The sequence below is a fragment of the Zingiber officinale genome, chromosome 1B (assembly GCF_018446385.1).
Source record: "Zingiber officinale cultivar Zhangliang chromosome 1B, Zo_v1.1, whole genome shotgun sequence".
NCBI classification, from domain to species: domain Eukaryota; kingdom Viridiplantae; phylum Streptophyta; class Magnoliopsida; order Zingiberales; family Zingiberaceae; genus Zingiber; species Zingiber officinale.
Window position 1 is genome coordinate 128,746,387 of NC_055986.1, and position 15,208 is coordinate 128,761,594.

General features: G+C 37.2%; 2 protein-coding genes across 2 annotated transcripts; both read right to left on the bottom strand.

Annotated features, from left to right (window-relative positions):
- Positions 1–200: 200 nt before the first annotated feature.
- Positions 201–1,088, bottom strand: LOC122042036 (pathogenesis-related thaumatin-like protein 3.5). Its single transcript, XM_042601958.1, has 2 exons — positions 1,040–1,088; positions 201–975 (listed from the first exon to the last, which is right to left on the bottom strand). Exons 1-2 carry the CDS (start codon positions 1,086–1,088, stop codon positions 230–232), a joined length of 795 nt encoding a protein of 264 aa, XP_042457892.1. The 3' UTR covers positions 201–229.
- Positions 1,089–1,920: 832 nt separating this feature from the next.
- On the bottom strand, positions 1,921–2,637 carry LOC122042044 (agamous-like MADS-box protein AGL62). Its single transcript, XM_042601971.1, has one exon. The coding sequence runs from the start codon at positions 2,635–2,637 to the stop codon at positions 1,921–1,923; it is 717 nt and encodes a 238-aa protein (XP_042457905.1).
- Between the last annotated feature and the right edge of the window lie 12,571 nt (positions 2,638–15,208).

Here is a 15,208-nt window from a genome sequence, read left to right on the forward strand (position 1 = left end):
CATATTTTTGGCATATTGAAATTTTAAAATTATAAAAAAAACTCATGATGCCCTAAGAAATCGCACCACTCAAGCTCAGGATATACCTTGCTGCTCGCTGGAAATTATGTTAGTCCTGTGAACTAACAGCAATTAAGTATTAAGCAATAAATGAGTTTTAATTTAATGTCATATATAATTATGTTTTTGAAGGTAGAAATATATATGTGTGTTTAGATCTCAGCTAAGGCTAGATGGCGTCGCCGGTTGCCGGGCAGAAGGTGATGACGTAGCCGACAGCGCCTGCAGTGCACGTGAACGTGCTGGTGGCGTCGTCGTAGGCATAGCTGTACGCTGCCGGACACGCCGACTTGAATAGCTGCGAGTATCGCGTTGGCCTGCAGGTCGCCGGAGATCCGTAGGTCCCGGTGCAGCAGTACTCCTGCGTCCCGAACGCGTCGCACGCGCTCCGGCACGCTACCGTCTCCCCTCCGGGTTCCGCTGCCACCCTCAGCTCCGCCGGGCACCGTGCGTTCAGGTCCTCCACGCACCCAGCGTACCGGCAGTTATCGCCCGCCGCCGAGGAGGGGCGGACACCGATGCCGATGTTGTATCCGTCGACCAGGCTCACGTCGTAGAAGTCCTTGCCGGCGCCGTTTCCGACACCGCCGAGCGTGAACTCGGCGAGGCTGACCGGCGTGGCGCCGCCAACCGCGCAGTGGAAAGCGCCGTCGCAGTCGCCGGTGACGCAGATGCCGTTGGGAGGCGACGAGGAGGGGGAGACGAAGCGACAGCGGGTGCGGGCCCAGAAGCGTCCGGACCAGCCAGGCGGAGCAGAGAAGGCGGCGGTGGAACCGGTAGGAAGCTCAAAGCCGCCGCCGCCAAGTTGGGCTGCGCCGTTGCCGGACAATGTTCCCGGCCAAATGGTATACGGGCAACCGTTCTTGATGGTGAAGGTGGTCCCCGCACCTCCCGCCGGCGATAGCCATAACGCCCCTGGATCCAAACAATGATAGATCATACATTATTCAAAAAGAAAGGAAGTGAGATGCTTACTTACCCGAGGAGAGTAGCAAGAGCAACGGGAGGATGGGGAAGAAGAGCTCCATGAGAGATCGTATCGAACGAAAGGGATTGCTGCGGGGTGTATTCTTATCTAGCTTGTTTTCAATTGTAGCTAGCGTTCTGTGCACGAATCTCAAAGCTATCTATCTGTAGTTTTTTTTTTTTTTTTTTTTTTGCAGTGAAACGCAGTACTAAATATAAATCTTAAGTTATACGGTGCAATAAGAGAGAACGTTAACATCCCACTAAGTTTTAATTAATGATTTATATGATTTATTACGAAGTAATGGTAAATGGAATTGAATAATAATTGATGGTTATGATAAAAAAAAAATCATGATGAGAATGACAACACTTTACGTTTCTGACAGAATCCATGCGACCGGCATGAATAACCCCGACCACGCCATGGGCGAGGCCAGCGACGCCGCGCCTTTCGCTGTGAAATATGAGCCGTTACTTCTCTGGGCACTTTGGATCGGACGGTTGTGTGCTTCCTTTCGTCAGATTTGTACACGTACTCCTCTTCGCCTCACGCGATGGCAGTGGCTCGGTCGCTGATGCATGCACGATGGGACAATGTGTGTGTATGAGTGTGTTTGCATTTTAAATTGGATTAAAATTTTAAAACATTATTCTATTGCTAAATTATAAGTAATTATAATATATCCACAAATTCCACCTCTTGCTAACTTAGCGGTAATGCTGGTATTATTTTGATGGCTAATTGACTAATTAACAGATATCGGAAGGTCATTAACGTACCTTTTTCATTGCTCATGCAGTACTAAATACAAATCCGTACGAGTTCGATATACTCCATATAGTTGACTTTGGCGATGTCACTACATTTAACTACGAAATCGATCGCTATCGTTAGATTGTGGAGCTAAAGAAACCGTGCCCGTAGCCCCCGAACCCGCCGGCGTCGAGACCTGGATAATGCACGTCGGCGGCTTCATTCTTCACTGCATGCACCCCCGCCGCCGCTCCGGCGCCGCCACTGCCGAGCGGCGCCGCTGCCAGGAATTGCGGCTTGAACACGAAGCTCTTTTGCAGCAGCTGGTCCGCCCTCCTCGCCGCGTCGCTCCTCAACTCCACTAGCCTACGCTCCAGCTCCTGCAGCCCCTCCATGCCGAGTCTCTCCACGTCTTCGTCGCCGTCCCAAGACCAACTTCCCGCCTCCCCCTCCTTCTCCTTCTTGATCTCTTTTTCGAGAGCGTCGCGCTTCTTCTTCTCGGCCTCCACCATGTCGTGCAGCTCCATGCATTTTCTGTTGAGCTCCCGCACGGCTGCCTCGCGGTGCGAATCGAGGCCTCCGCCTCCGCTGCACGCCGGGTGCTGCCGGCGTGGGTTCCCGACGAGAAAGCGGTCGACGACGGCCTCGACGGAGGGGTGGCCGAAGGAGAAGACCTTGCCGGCGGGGGAGAAGACGACGACACTAATCTCAGCGCCGCAAAGGATGGACAGCTCGCTGGCCTTCTTGAAGACTCCGCTTCGGCGCTTGGAGAAGCAAACCTGCCGCGCCTCCTCGTTCTGGATCCTCTTGATCTCGATCTTCTGCCGCCCCATGCTCTTCTTCCGCCTCACCATTTTAATCGAACACACAGAGCAGATAGACAGAAAGCAGAGACGTCTCGGTGGCGGCGCCGGCGGCGGTGCGCGCTACAATTGGCGAGGGAACGCGGTTCAATTTATACACGTACGGACCGGTGTAGTAATTATTTCCATGTAAATAAGAATTAATTGACGGTTCTTAGTTGGATATGTTTTATGAATATAAATTAAACGATCATAAATCGCCCTAAAGAAAGTTAAATTCTTTCCAATTAAAGTTTTATAGCTGTGAATTGTTCAGTTCATATATATTTTTTCCAACAAATTCGAACTTGCTCGTTTTTCCTTCCTCTTGCTACATCTTATTGTTCCAATGGAAGATATTTAAAATCCTATCGAATTACAAAAGTTAAATAAACAAATCAAATCCCCAAATATGTCATAATTTGATTATGATCATGCCAATTTTAACCACAGTTATTGCTCTTCAATCGAATTGCTGTCCCCATATATGTTTGGATTTATCTCTGCCTCAATTATGAAATTACTACAATGCTAATATTTGTTCAATATGATTGGTTGCCTGTCTAATGCTTCCTAATTAATTCAAATATAATTGTTTCATTCACACATGATAAAGGTGTTTATATAAATAACCTTTACAATAAATTTAATGCCCTCTGTAATAATATTTTATAGTATGTATTAAAATAATTTAATACTAGATATAATACAAATTAACAGTAAGAAATTTTAGTGATACATAACATATAATTTAATAAAACATAAAATAATAGCTTTTAAAATACATACAATGAGCACTTAAAATATAATTAAATATTATACATAATAATAATAATATTTTCCAATTGTTATCTAAGGTATTCGGGCAAAAGTTAAAAAAAGTTAAAAGGGTGCATCTTTGTTTTTTTATCTGGTAGTAAATATGAGATACCTAATTGTTATTGATCTCGTATGTATTACACAGTTATAGTAATTATAATTTTATAATTGTTCTAACTATAGAATTGTAGTAACATAATTTTATAGTGTTACAACTATATAATTGTGGTTGCTACAATCTCATAGATATTACAATAAAATATTAATCAGTATTAATCAGAAAATATACGTATTATAATAATTATGAATTATAATTATTATAATATTATATTATTATCAGTGTTGATAAAATTGAAATATGTATATTTTAATAATTATGATTTTATAACTATTACAATCACATTCAAAATAAGGATATTTTTAAAAATAAAAAAAAATTAAGATGAGATAAAATACTGTTTTAATAATAAATGAAAAAAGAATATATAATTTTTAAAGATTTCAATAAAAAGAGGGGTATTTTTCTTTTCTTCCCAATTTATTTTAAAAATGCATTAAACAAAAGCAACTTTTCATATTTTCATAATTTAAAGACTGCATCAATCTTATCTCATTAATTGTCATTAATTGAGAGTTTTATAATCTTAAGATCCCTAATTTAAGAAAAAAAACTGAACTCATTAGAAAAAAATAACATTACCAACGGAATATTATATCATAATCCTATCGGTAGAGATATTTATTGACAAAATTATGATGAAAAATAATATGTCAGTGTAAACTTGGACAGGAAAGTATTTTTCGACGGATTTAAACATTCCGTCGGTAATATTACTGATAGAATAACTAATTCTGTCGATAGTATTACTGATGAAATTATTTATTTTGTCGGTAATCTTAACTTAATCATCACTAATTCCATTTAGGTATTACCAGCGGAATGCTAATTCTATCGCCATTTTCCGATGGAATTAGCATTCCATAGGTAATACCTAAATCGTAATACCAACAGAATACCTAATTTCGTCGATATTTGTCGACAGATTAAAGAATTCTGTCAGAAAATATCGAACGATATTTTCTGACGGAATTAGACATTTCGTCGGTATTCCGACGGAAATAAAAAAACTCACAAATTGCCTTCCTTTTTAGGCCATAACTTGTATATAATTTTCATACATAAAGAATCATCACAAATGATGACATTTTCATACATACAAATGAAGAGTTCACAATCCACAATTACATTTCACGTTCATACATCCATACATTTCACTATCCAAATAGTATCTAAATAACAATAGAAAACCCATATCCATAATAAAAATATTCTTACATACAAACTAATAGAAAAAAAAAACTACACTATCCATTCATAATCCAAATAGTACATTCATATTTAAAATTACAATATATATATATATATATGCTATGAGCGCTCGCATCTAAGCCATACAAGCATTATGATCCTGTTATTGCTTTCGATCATCCTCAGCTCGTTGCTACTCAGTTGTCATCCACTCATTCATCCTCTGATCCATTGAGACAATTTGAGTACGCAGTTCTTGATTTTACCATTTTAAAGACTGCATCTCAGTAGAAGAAGAGGAAGAGGAATCATCATGACCTCTAGGAGTCCTTAAACGATCAAATACGAATTTAGCTTGGGATCCAAGATCGTAAAGGGTGGAGTTTTTTATCTGTCCATCGATAACATCATAATAAATATCAATTAGTGCCTCGGTGGATAGAGGTTGTGACTCCCCCTACTAGTGGCTGAGATGTCTTAGCCACTCTATCTGTCATTTGATCCTGTGTAGAAAAATATAATAATTACAAAAGTTAATAAAGATAGAAAGTTAAATGTAATAAAGTAAATAATCTTATGTGTATGGCCTTCGATCTGAGATCGACAAATGTGGCATCCTTCTTCTTATGGGTCTTAAGAAAGACCTCCATACAAGTAGGTTGGCAGGCTAGTTCACATTCTTGCATACATAAATAATTTGGGATAAAATTATATAAATTTAATAATAAACATAAAATTTGTTTATTTAACTTTAAATTAAACTGCCCAGATCCATGGCATGCTCAACAATGGATCTGAATCCTGACATATACCAAGCGGTTCCAGTGCTCAGGTCACCTGGCTTTGTATTTCTGTTTGTTCGAGCCTTTTTTATATTTTCTTGCCACCTCTCTACAGCCCAGGTGTCCGTTCATGCACTTCATGTCGCCTCGGAAACATACGTCAATCTAGTGTCTTTCTTTCTTATATATGTTAGAGTGTATACTAAAAGCCTAACTTTTTGTATAAACATTTATTTAGAAATAAGAATCACATTGGTCAAATGACTACATTTATATGCTAAGTGTAGTTGTTCAATTAATTTATATTGTAGATAACATGATGTGTGGTGTCACATGCAGAAGATCATGTTATCAATTCCTTATAAATTATAAACAGTAGCTCACGACTAAAATGGAAATGAACAAATCATTAGAATAGTCGTAGTATAATTTGGTATTAGTTTATCTTAACTATAAAATTACACTAGTACACTCTGAGTGTATTGAGCAGGACCATTTAAGGTAAGTTCATTTTATGCTGACTTAATAAAAGAACAAGACCTTAGTTATTATGGAAGTATGTGCTCTTAATCCTAATATAATAGCAAGCACATATATTTAGTATTTATTTCTTTGACTTATCAAAGGGTGAGATTTAGCTCGATAAATCAATAGGCCCAATAAGTTGGGAAATGATATTACTTACAGTGTGTATTGTTGATTATAGAAGGAAACTGTGTCCTAGTAATCTAGGTTGATAATGTCCCCAAGAGGAGCTCATAAGAATTATTATGTTAAACCCTGCAGGTGGACTTAGTCCGACACGACAATAAGGTTGAGTGGTACTACTCTTGGACAAAGATATTAATTAAAGTGAGTTGTCAGTAACTCAATTATTTAGTGGGCATCCAACATCTTAAACACAGGGAGAATAACACACTCATGATAAGAAGGAGCTCATATGTAATTTGGGATTGGTGCGGTAGTGCAATAATAACTCTCTATTGGAATGAGTTATTATTGATGAACTTTAGTTGTGTGTTCGGGGCGAACACGGGATACTCGAGCTCGTCGGGAGGCCAAAACTAATTTCTCCTCTAGGTCCCTGTCGTAGCCTCATTAATGCCTCATATCCACTCATGAAAAGTCCATCTTGGTGTCCAAGAGGGGGCCGACCCATGGCTTGGTGACCAAGCCATGGGGTCGGCCACTTCTTCCTCAAAGGGGTTGGCCTCTTGCTTGGTGCCCAAGCAAGAAGTGGGCCGGCCACATAATTCAAAGTATGAGGGGTGTTTTGAATTTTTAAAATCTTCTCTTTGTAGATATCTACAAGTTTTAAAAGAGAGATTTTAAAATTATAAAACTTTCCTTATTTGAATTAGGCCACATGGTTTAAAAGAAAGTTTTAAAAGTTTTAAAACTTTCCTTTTTTAACCATCCACATGGTTTTTAAATAAAAGAGTTTTAAATTTAAAACTTTCCTTTTTTGTAACCATGTTAAAAAGAAAATTTTAGAAAAGAAGTTTTAAATTTTAAAACTTGGTTTTAATTTTTAAAACATTCCTTTTTTAACATCTACAAAAGGAAAGAAAGCTTGTAAAATTTTATAAGAGAATTCCTTCTTTTATAAAATTTTATAAAAAAAAAATTCTCTTCATGATGATGTGGCTGGCCACCCTTGCTTGGTGTCCAAGTAAGGGGCCGTCCATTAAGAGTATAAAAGAGGAGAAAAGGAAAAATAAAAGGGGGAAAGGAAATCAAGAGGAAAATTTTATTTTTTGTAAAAATCTTTCCTTATTTGCCTTGGGCAAGTATTATAAAAGAAGGGGAGGAGATACCTCATGATGTATTATATTCTTTTCTCTCTTCTCTCTAGTCTTCTCCTAAGGGTCGGCCTTTGCTTCTCTTCATGCTAGGGTTGGCCACCTCTTGTGGTTGCTTTGTGTGGTCGGATACATAGAGAAGGAGAAGAAGAAGAGAAGTAGGGATTGAATCAATTCTTATTCTCTTGTGGTCGGCCCTCTCCCCTTTCCTTTCCCCTTGCTCTCTTTTGTTCCTTGGTGGTGGTTATGGCCGAAACTTAGAGAAGGAGGAGGAGCTTTTGGGTGGTGTTCATCTTGGAGGTTCGTCACCCACACGACGTCCAAGAGGAGGCGAGGAATACGGCAGAAGATCAAGAGGTCGTTGCATACAAAGAAATGTATAACTAGTAATTATTTTCCACATCATGCTAGTTTTTCTTTGTATGAATTCCAAACACAAGAGGCATATGATTCTAGAGTTTCGAATTTATGATTCGATTGTTCTTTTTGATTAAACCTAGAGTTATATAAGGAAATTAAATATTAGATTTCTTTAAAAGGTTTTGTCTAGGCAGTGGTGGATGATCCCATACCCAAGAAGGACTAGTGCCTCGCCATGTAGTCCTAGAAGCCAATTTTAGAAATTAATATTTAATTGAATTTATAACATAGGTGGATTTGGATTAATAATGTTAAGCATCGTTTGCGATCCAAATCTAAACCATTAAGAACAGATAATTTAAATTTAGAATCAATAATGTTAAGTTCCGTTTGTGATTCCTAATTTAATTTCTAAAGAACACAATAGGTTGTTTAGGAAAGGTTCGACACTTGTACAAAATTTTTGTACAATGAAACCGGTATGATTTTCCTAGGACCAACCAACAATATAGTACATCATGTCTCTGTAAAGTTTGACACAATAATTATTCCATGTGATTTTAAATTGTTCTTCTTGCCCTTCTTCTCATGTATATCTTTTCTGCAATTATAAGTTGAGCATTTAGTATATGAAAGGATAAATATATTATGGAATATCAAATATATTAAATTTACTTACCACGAATTCATTATAGTAAAATATCTCCATTTCTTGGTCTACATGTCTTCATGTACTACCAGAAGTGCATACTCTTTCTTTAAATTTTTCGGTGATGTAAGATGCAATCCAGTGGCTATCAAGAACAAATTTGCAAGAAAAAAATATGAAGATATGAAATTTATTAAAATAATATATAAAATTGAATTACTAATAACAAAAAATATTTACATGTCTCCAACAACTCTAAAACCTTGTAGCCACAGGGTGTTATTGCCCGCTGCTCAGCTATGATAATATCTACAAAATAATATTACAGCATAACATATATACTAAAGTTTATAAACATGCATGACATCAATACAAAAAAATATGGAAACATAACTTATTTGATGAACAATAATACTAATATTTTATCATTTTTAACATTTGACTAATCAACAATAACAGTTTCTAAGTCCTCATCGTTAGACTTTGTTAGTACAACTTTATCTTCACTATTAGACATCTCTCCATCATCTATCTCCTCGTAAGTGACATTAACATCTACAAGTAATTGAGATGTAGATTAGAGTTGTGCATCAACTGAATGTCTCATCCCTTCGTTATTCTGAAATGTATCATGGTTCTGAGCAGTGATGATATTCGGCATTTCTATGGTCAAGTAAGGTTTCATTCGATAAATAGACAACCATTCACTAGGTCTTCTTCTCTTTGTAGGGTATTCAAGATAGAAAACCTAGTCCGCTTGTACCCCGAAAATGAAATGTTCAAACTTGTTGAATCTTTTATTTGCATTAACCTCAATTAAATTATAATTTGAATGTCTTCCAGTACTTGTTCTTGGAGTAGGATCATACCATGAACATTTGAATATCACACACCTTTTTATAGGTAATGCAGGATATTTAACCTCTATGATTTTCTCAAGTCTGCCATAGTAATTAGCCTGAGTGTTATTGTTGTCCATGGATCTTTTGATACAAACACCAGAATTATAAGTTAATATCCATGAATCTCATTATGCCATGTGAAATTTGAGGCCATGGTAACCAAAGTAGACCTTTATTTTAAGAGATGTCTTGATGTAAGATTCATTATCCTATTATCTGTCACATTTAATATTCTACGGTCTTTAACTTATAAAATTAGTAGACATTAGGACATGTATTAATACACTTGAACTTAAAGATTTGATAAAATCTCCAACTTACATATATTTGAAACTATAATACAAATTAGTCCTCTAACCTTTCAGCTACCCTACTTGCTTCCATTGATGGATTTTATAGATATAGTTGTTGTTCATACAAGCTAGGAAAGAAGGTAATTTTAAGTTAATTGAGATATCAAGCAAACAAATTAAACAGGGGATAAATTTTTGATTAGAGAAGTAAACTTATTTTATGTATAGTTTGACCTTATCACAGTTTAAGAGTTTGTATGTGTTAGGACCCTTGGGCGGCTGGCTAGAGTGGGTGAATAACCCCTACACAAAAATAAAATAAAAAGACCTTTCTCGGATTTGTAGGTTTATAAATCTAACACTTGCATAAGTATAATAAAGAAACTAAAAGATAGAGGCACCGAGAATTTACTTGGTTACAATCGGGAAGGTTGTTAATCCAAGGAAGTAAAGCGTACTAATTTCTCCTTCAGGCGGAGAAGACTCTTTACAGTAATAACAACACAGAATCAGAGAGCTAAACAGAAAACTAAAAGTGTACAAGTGTTGTCTCATAGTTTTTTGTTCTGCTTAGCTTTTGGGAGCAAGGTTATTTATATAGTCTTGCTCGGGGCTCCTGGAAGCGTTCCAAGAGCTTGGAATGGGTTAGAAATCTATCCCCGATGCAACGGTCAAAAGCCACGTCGATCTGGATAAAAGTCGGGTTTCGAACACCCCGACTTGCTCCGGGTGCCCCGGACTAGTCCGAGCGCCCCAGACTGGTCTAAGCACCCCAGACTGGTCCGAGCGCCCGCACTGACCTGGGCACCTTGACCTGGTCCAAGCGCCTTGACCTGGTTCAGGCGCGATGGACTGGTCCAGGCCCCCCGGGCATCAGAAGTTCGTCTTTTGCTGACTTTTGGTCCGAGTCTCCTTCTTCAGTTTCGCTCGTCTCGGTCCAGGTCTTTCGCTCGCTTGAGTGATTTTGGCCATCTGGATAGGGCTCACCCGAACCCAACTTCCGGCCTTCTCGAGCAAACTTCTACTCAATCTTCTCATCCCTTAGAATCGCTACTTACTTCCTTCTCATCCGCTAGCGTACTCTTCTATAGCTTTTCGTCCCTCGGACAGCTGCGTCTTTTGCTGCTCGAGCAATCTTCCACTCCGGCTTCTCGCCCCTCGAAAACATCGCACGCTCCCTTCTCACCCACCAGTGTACTCTTCTGTAGCACCTCATCCCTCAGACGCACCGAGCCCGTCTGCTCTCTCCTATGTCGTCCTTCTCACTAGCTACGTCTTTCGCTCGACTTCCTGCGCTCCTAAGTTTCTGCACACTTAGACACAGGGTTAAACACAACAGAACCTAATCTAACTTGTTTGATCACATCAAAACTATCTTGAGATATCAACAATCTCTCCCTTTTTAATGTGAGCAACCCAAGTTAAGTTAAGATAAATCAACATAAAATAAAAGCAATAAATTTTGTAATAAAGTGCAAAAAGTGAAAAATTAAGCTACCTCCCCCTAGACTTAATCTTCCCTTCTCCCCCCTTTGATCACATAAAAAATGGGGTACCTAAAAAAAATCTAAGGGTAACTTTTCAAAAATAAGAAAGTTTTTAGTTTTAAAAAAAACTCTGATTTTCCAACAATTTTGAAAAACTTATCAAGTTTTTGAAAACTTTAAAAAAAATTAAAAATAATTTTGATATCACTTATAAAATTTGCTAAATAATTTTAGAAACTTTAAGTTTTGTAAAAAAATTTTGAGTAAATATTTAAAGTATTAATTACAATTAAATACTTTATCAGTTAGTCAATTAAATATTTTATTTCATTAATTGGTTTCCAGGCTGTGGCGAAGCACTAGGCTTTCTTGGTTATTGGAACAACACCCACTTTCTAGACAAAGCCTCTTAAGAAAATTAAACATTTAATCTACTCTCTGAAAGCCCTAAGTCCAATTAAATTTTAATTTAGACAAGATTTTGGAACCCAATATAGGTTCCAGCCTACTGGATTAATTAAAAATCTTTTGGGTATGTATTTCTTTGAAATTTTTTTAATTTGTCCCTTGTGGTATTTAACATACCAATTCAAATTATTATATCTTTTATTGTTTTGATTAAACGAACAAGCACGATTTTTCAAGTATGCTATTTTTGTTTTCAAATTATCATTTTCCAATTTTATTTTGTCAAATTCTTCTAATGGACAAGATTTGGCTAGAATTAATTTTAACTCTTGGTTTTCTTTTTCTAGCTTATAGCAATCCTTTGACAATAATTTAACAAACTTGAATAATTTATCAAGAGGCAGAGATTATACCTAACTTACCTTATTGATCCCATCATCCGTAGCTCCCCCTGAACTATTGCTTTCATCCAATGTAGCTCCCCCTTCATCGATGCTCTAGATGCTCATTTCGGACGAGCTTGCTTCATATTCGTTCATTTTCTTGATTGCTTGCCATTAATGCAAGTCTGTGTTGGTGCGGGAAGTATCCGACGATCGAACCTGTATTTTGATTATGTCAAAAGGATCAAAATTAAGTTTGAAGGCGCTGGAATTCCGTTCTGTTTAAATTTCCCTGTACAAAAAAATTGTACAAGAATAGAACTTTTCCTAGCAACCCGTATTTTTTTATCAAACATGTGTTTGATCAATCAAGCAAGTTTTTGAATGATCTAATCACACCTTGATCGAATTACAAGATCGCTGGTCTCTTATGTTGGTATTCAAAATCGATACGCAAAATCAATACAAAGAAAAATGAAACTAGATACGTGGCGGAATTAAAGAACTAGTTGTACCTTTTCTTTGTAGTTAAAAACCTCTTGATCTTCTGCCGTATTCCTCTCCTCTTCTTAGATGTAGTGTGGGCGACAATCTACCAAGAACAAAACCACACTCCTTCTCTTCTCTTCCAAAATCGCCGGCCATAAAAGGAGTCTCTAGGATGGGGCACCTTCTAATCTTCTTCCTTCTCTTCCTCTTCTTCTTCTTCCTCTTCTTCTTCTCTTCCTCCTCTTCTTCAAGCCACCGGCCACCAATGGATGGGAAGAGGTGCCAGTCACCAAGGGAGAAGGGGAACCGCTGGCCCTAACCAAGGAGGAGGAGAAAATCGTCGGCCCTTTGCAAGGGAGAGGTTAGCGTCGGCCCTAGGTGGGGAAGAAGGTGGCGTCGACCACAAGGGGAGAAGAGAATTGGTTGTTCCGCCGGTCCTAGCAAGGGAAGAGGGGGCAGCAACCACAAGGAGAGAAGGGAGTTGTGGATGTTGGTTGGTCCTAGGAAGATCGTACCGGTTCCACTGTACAAAAATTTTATACAAGTGTCGAACCTTTCCTAACAACCTATTGTGTTCTTTAGAAATTAAATTAGGAATCGCAAACAAAACTTAACATTATTGATTCCAAATTTAACTTATCTATTCTTAGTGGTTTAGACTTGGATCGGAAACGATGCTTAACATTATTGATTCAAATCCACCAACGTTATAAATTCAATTAAATATTAATTTCAGAAATCGGCTTCCAGGTTAAACATGGCGAGGCACTAGGCCTCCTTGGATATGGGAGCAACCATCGCTTCCTAGACAAAGCCTTTTAATGAAATCTAATATTTAATTTCCTTATATAACTCTAGGTCTAACAAAAAAGAACAATCGAATCACAAATTTAAAAAATAAATAAAACACAAACTCGAATTACAAATTTGAAACCTAGAATTATATGTCTCTTGTGTTTGGAATTCATACAAAGAAAAACTAGTTGATGACGAAAATAATTACTAGTTATACCTTTCTTTGTAAGCAACAACCTCTTGATCTTCTACCGTATTCCTCTTATTATCTCAGACATTGTGTGGGCAACGATCTACCGAGATGAGAACCACCCAAGTCTTTCTTTCTTCTTCACCAAGTTTCGGCCACCAAAACTCCACCAAGGATGTAGAGGTTCGGCCACCACTACCAAACTCCAAGGGATGCAAGAAACTCCTTCCTCTTCTTCTTCTCCAAGTAGGATCCGGCCACCACAAGAGTCTCCATGACAGTGATGAGGTTCGGCCACCAAAAGGGAGAGAAGAAGAGAAGAGGATGGTCGGCCACACCAAGGAAGAAAAGAGAGAAAAATAGAATAGAGTTGTCCCCCATGAAGGCACCCCTACCCCCTCTTTTATAATTCTTGGTCTTGGCAAATAAGGAAAATTTAAATAAAACCTTCCTTATTTTCTTTGCCATGAAAAGAAAATTTTAATTAATTAAAACCAATTTCCTTTTCTTAAATCAATATGGTCGACCACCTCATAGCTCCAAGCAAGGAAAGTTTTAACACAAGAATTAAAACTTCCTAATTTGTTTTCGGAAATAAAAATATCTCTAATAATTTTTTCCTTCATGGTTGGTTATAAAAGAAAATTTTATAAATTAAAATCTCTCTATTAAAACATGTGGATGATTTCCAAAAAGGAAAGTTTTCTTTAAAATTAAAATCATCCTTTCAATCTACAAATAAGGAAAGATATCAAATCTTTTCTTAATCTTTTGTAGAAACTTATAAAAGGAGATATTTAATTTTAAAACTCTCTTTTTAAATCATGAACATGGTTACAAAAAAGAAAAGTTTTATCAAAAATTAAAATCTTCCTTTTAACTACAAATAAGAAAAGATATCAAATCTTTCACTTAATCTTTTGTAGAAAGCTATAAAAGAAAAGATTTAAATTTTAAACTCTCTTTTAAAACAATGGAATCCACATAAGGAAATTTTTAAAAATTAAAATCCTTTTAATTTGATGTGGCCGACCACACCAAGCTTGGGTTCAAGCTAGGGTCGGCCACACCACTTAACTCATCCTCTTTACTTGGCCAGCCTAAGCTTGAGTTCCAAGCTTGCTTGGCCGACCCCCCTTTAGGATGGGTATAAAAGTGGGTAAGAAGTGGGTATGTGGTGGGTATAAATCTCTATATACAAGAGATTACGATAGGGACCGAGAGGAGGAATTGATTTTGGTCTCCCGATGAAATTAAGCTTCCCGTGTTCGCCCCGAACACCCAACTTAATTTCATCAATAATAATTCATATCACTAAAGAATTATTATTAAACTACCACACCAATCCCAAATTATATTTTGGGCTCCTTCTTATTATGAGTGTGTTAGTCTCCCTATGTTTAAGATATCGGATGTCCACTAATTAATTGAGTTACTGACAACTCATTTTAATTAATGTCTTAGTCCAAGAGTAGTACTACTCAACCTTATCATCATGTCGGACTAAGTCCACCTGCAAGGTTTAACATGACAATCCTTATGAGCTCCTCTTGGGGACATTATTAACCTAAATTACTAGGACACAGTTTCCTTCTATAATCAACAACACACACTATGAGTAATATCATTTCCCAACTTATCGGGCCTTTTGATTTATTGAGCTAAATCTCACCCTTTGATAAGTTAAAGAAATAAATACTAAATATATGTGCTTGTTATTATATTAGGATTAAGAGCACACACTTCCATAATAACTAAGGTCTTGTTCTTTTATTAAGTCAGTACAAAAAGAACTTACCTTAAATGGTCTTGCTCAATACATTCAGAGTGTACTAGTGTAAGTTATTAGTTAAGATAAACTAAACCCTAATTACACTACGACTATTCCAATGGTTTGTTCCTCTCCATTTTAGTA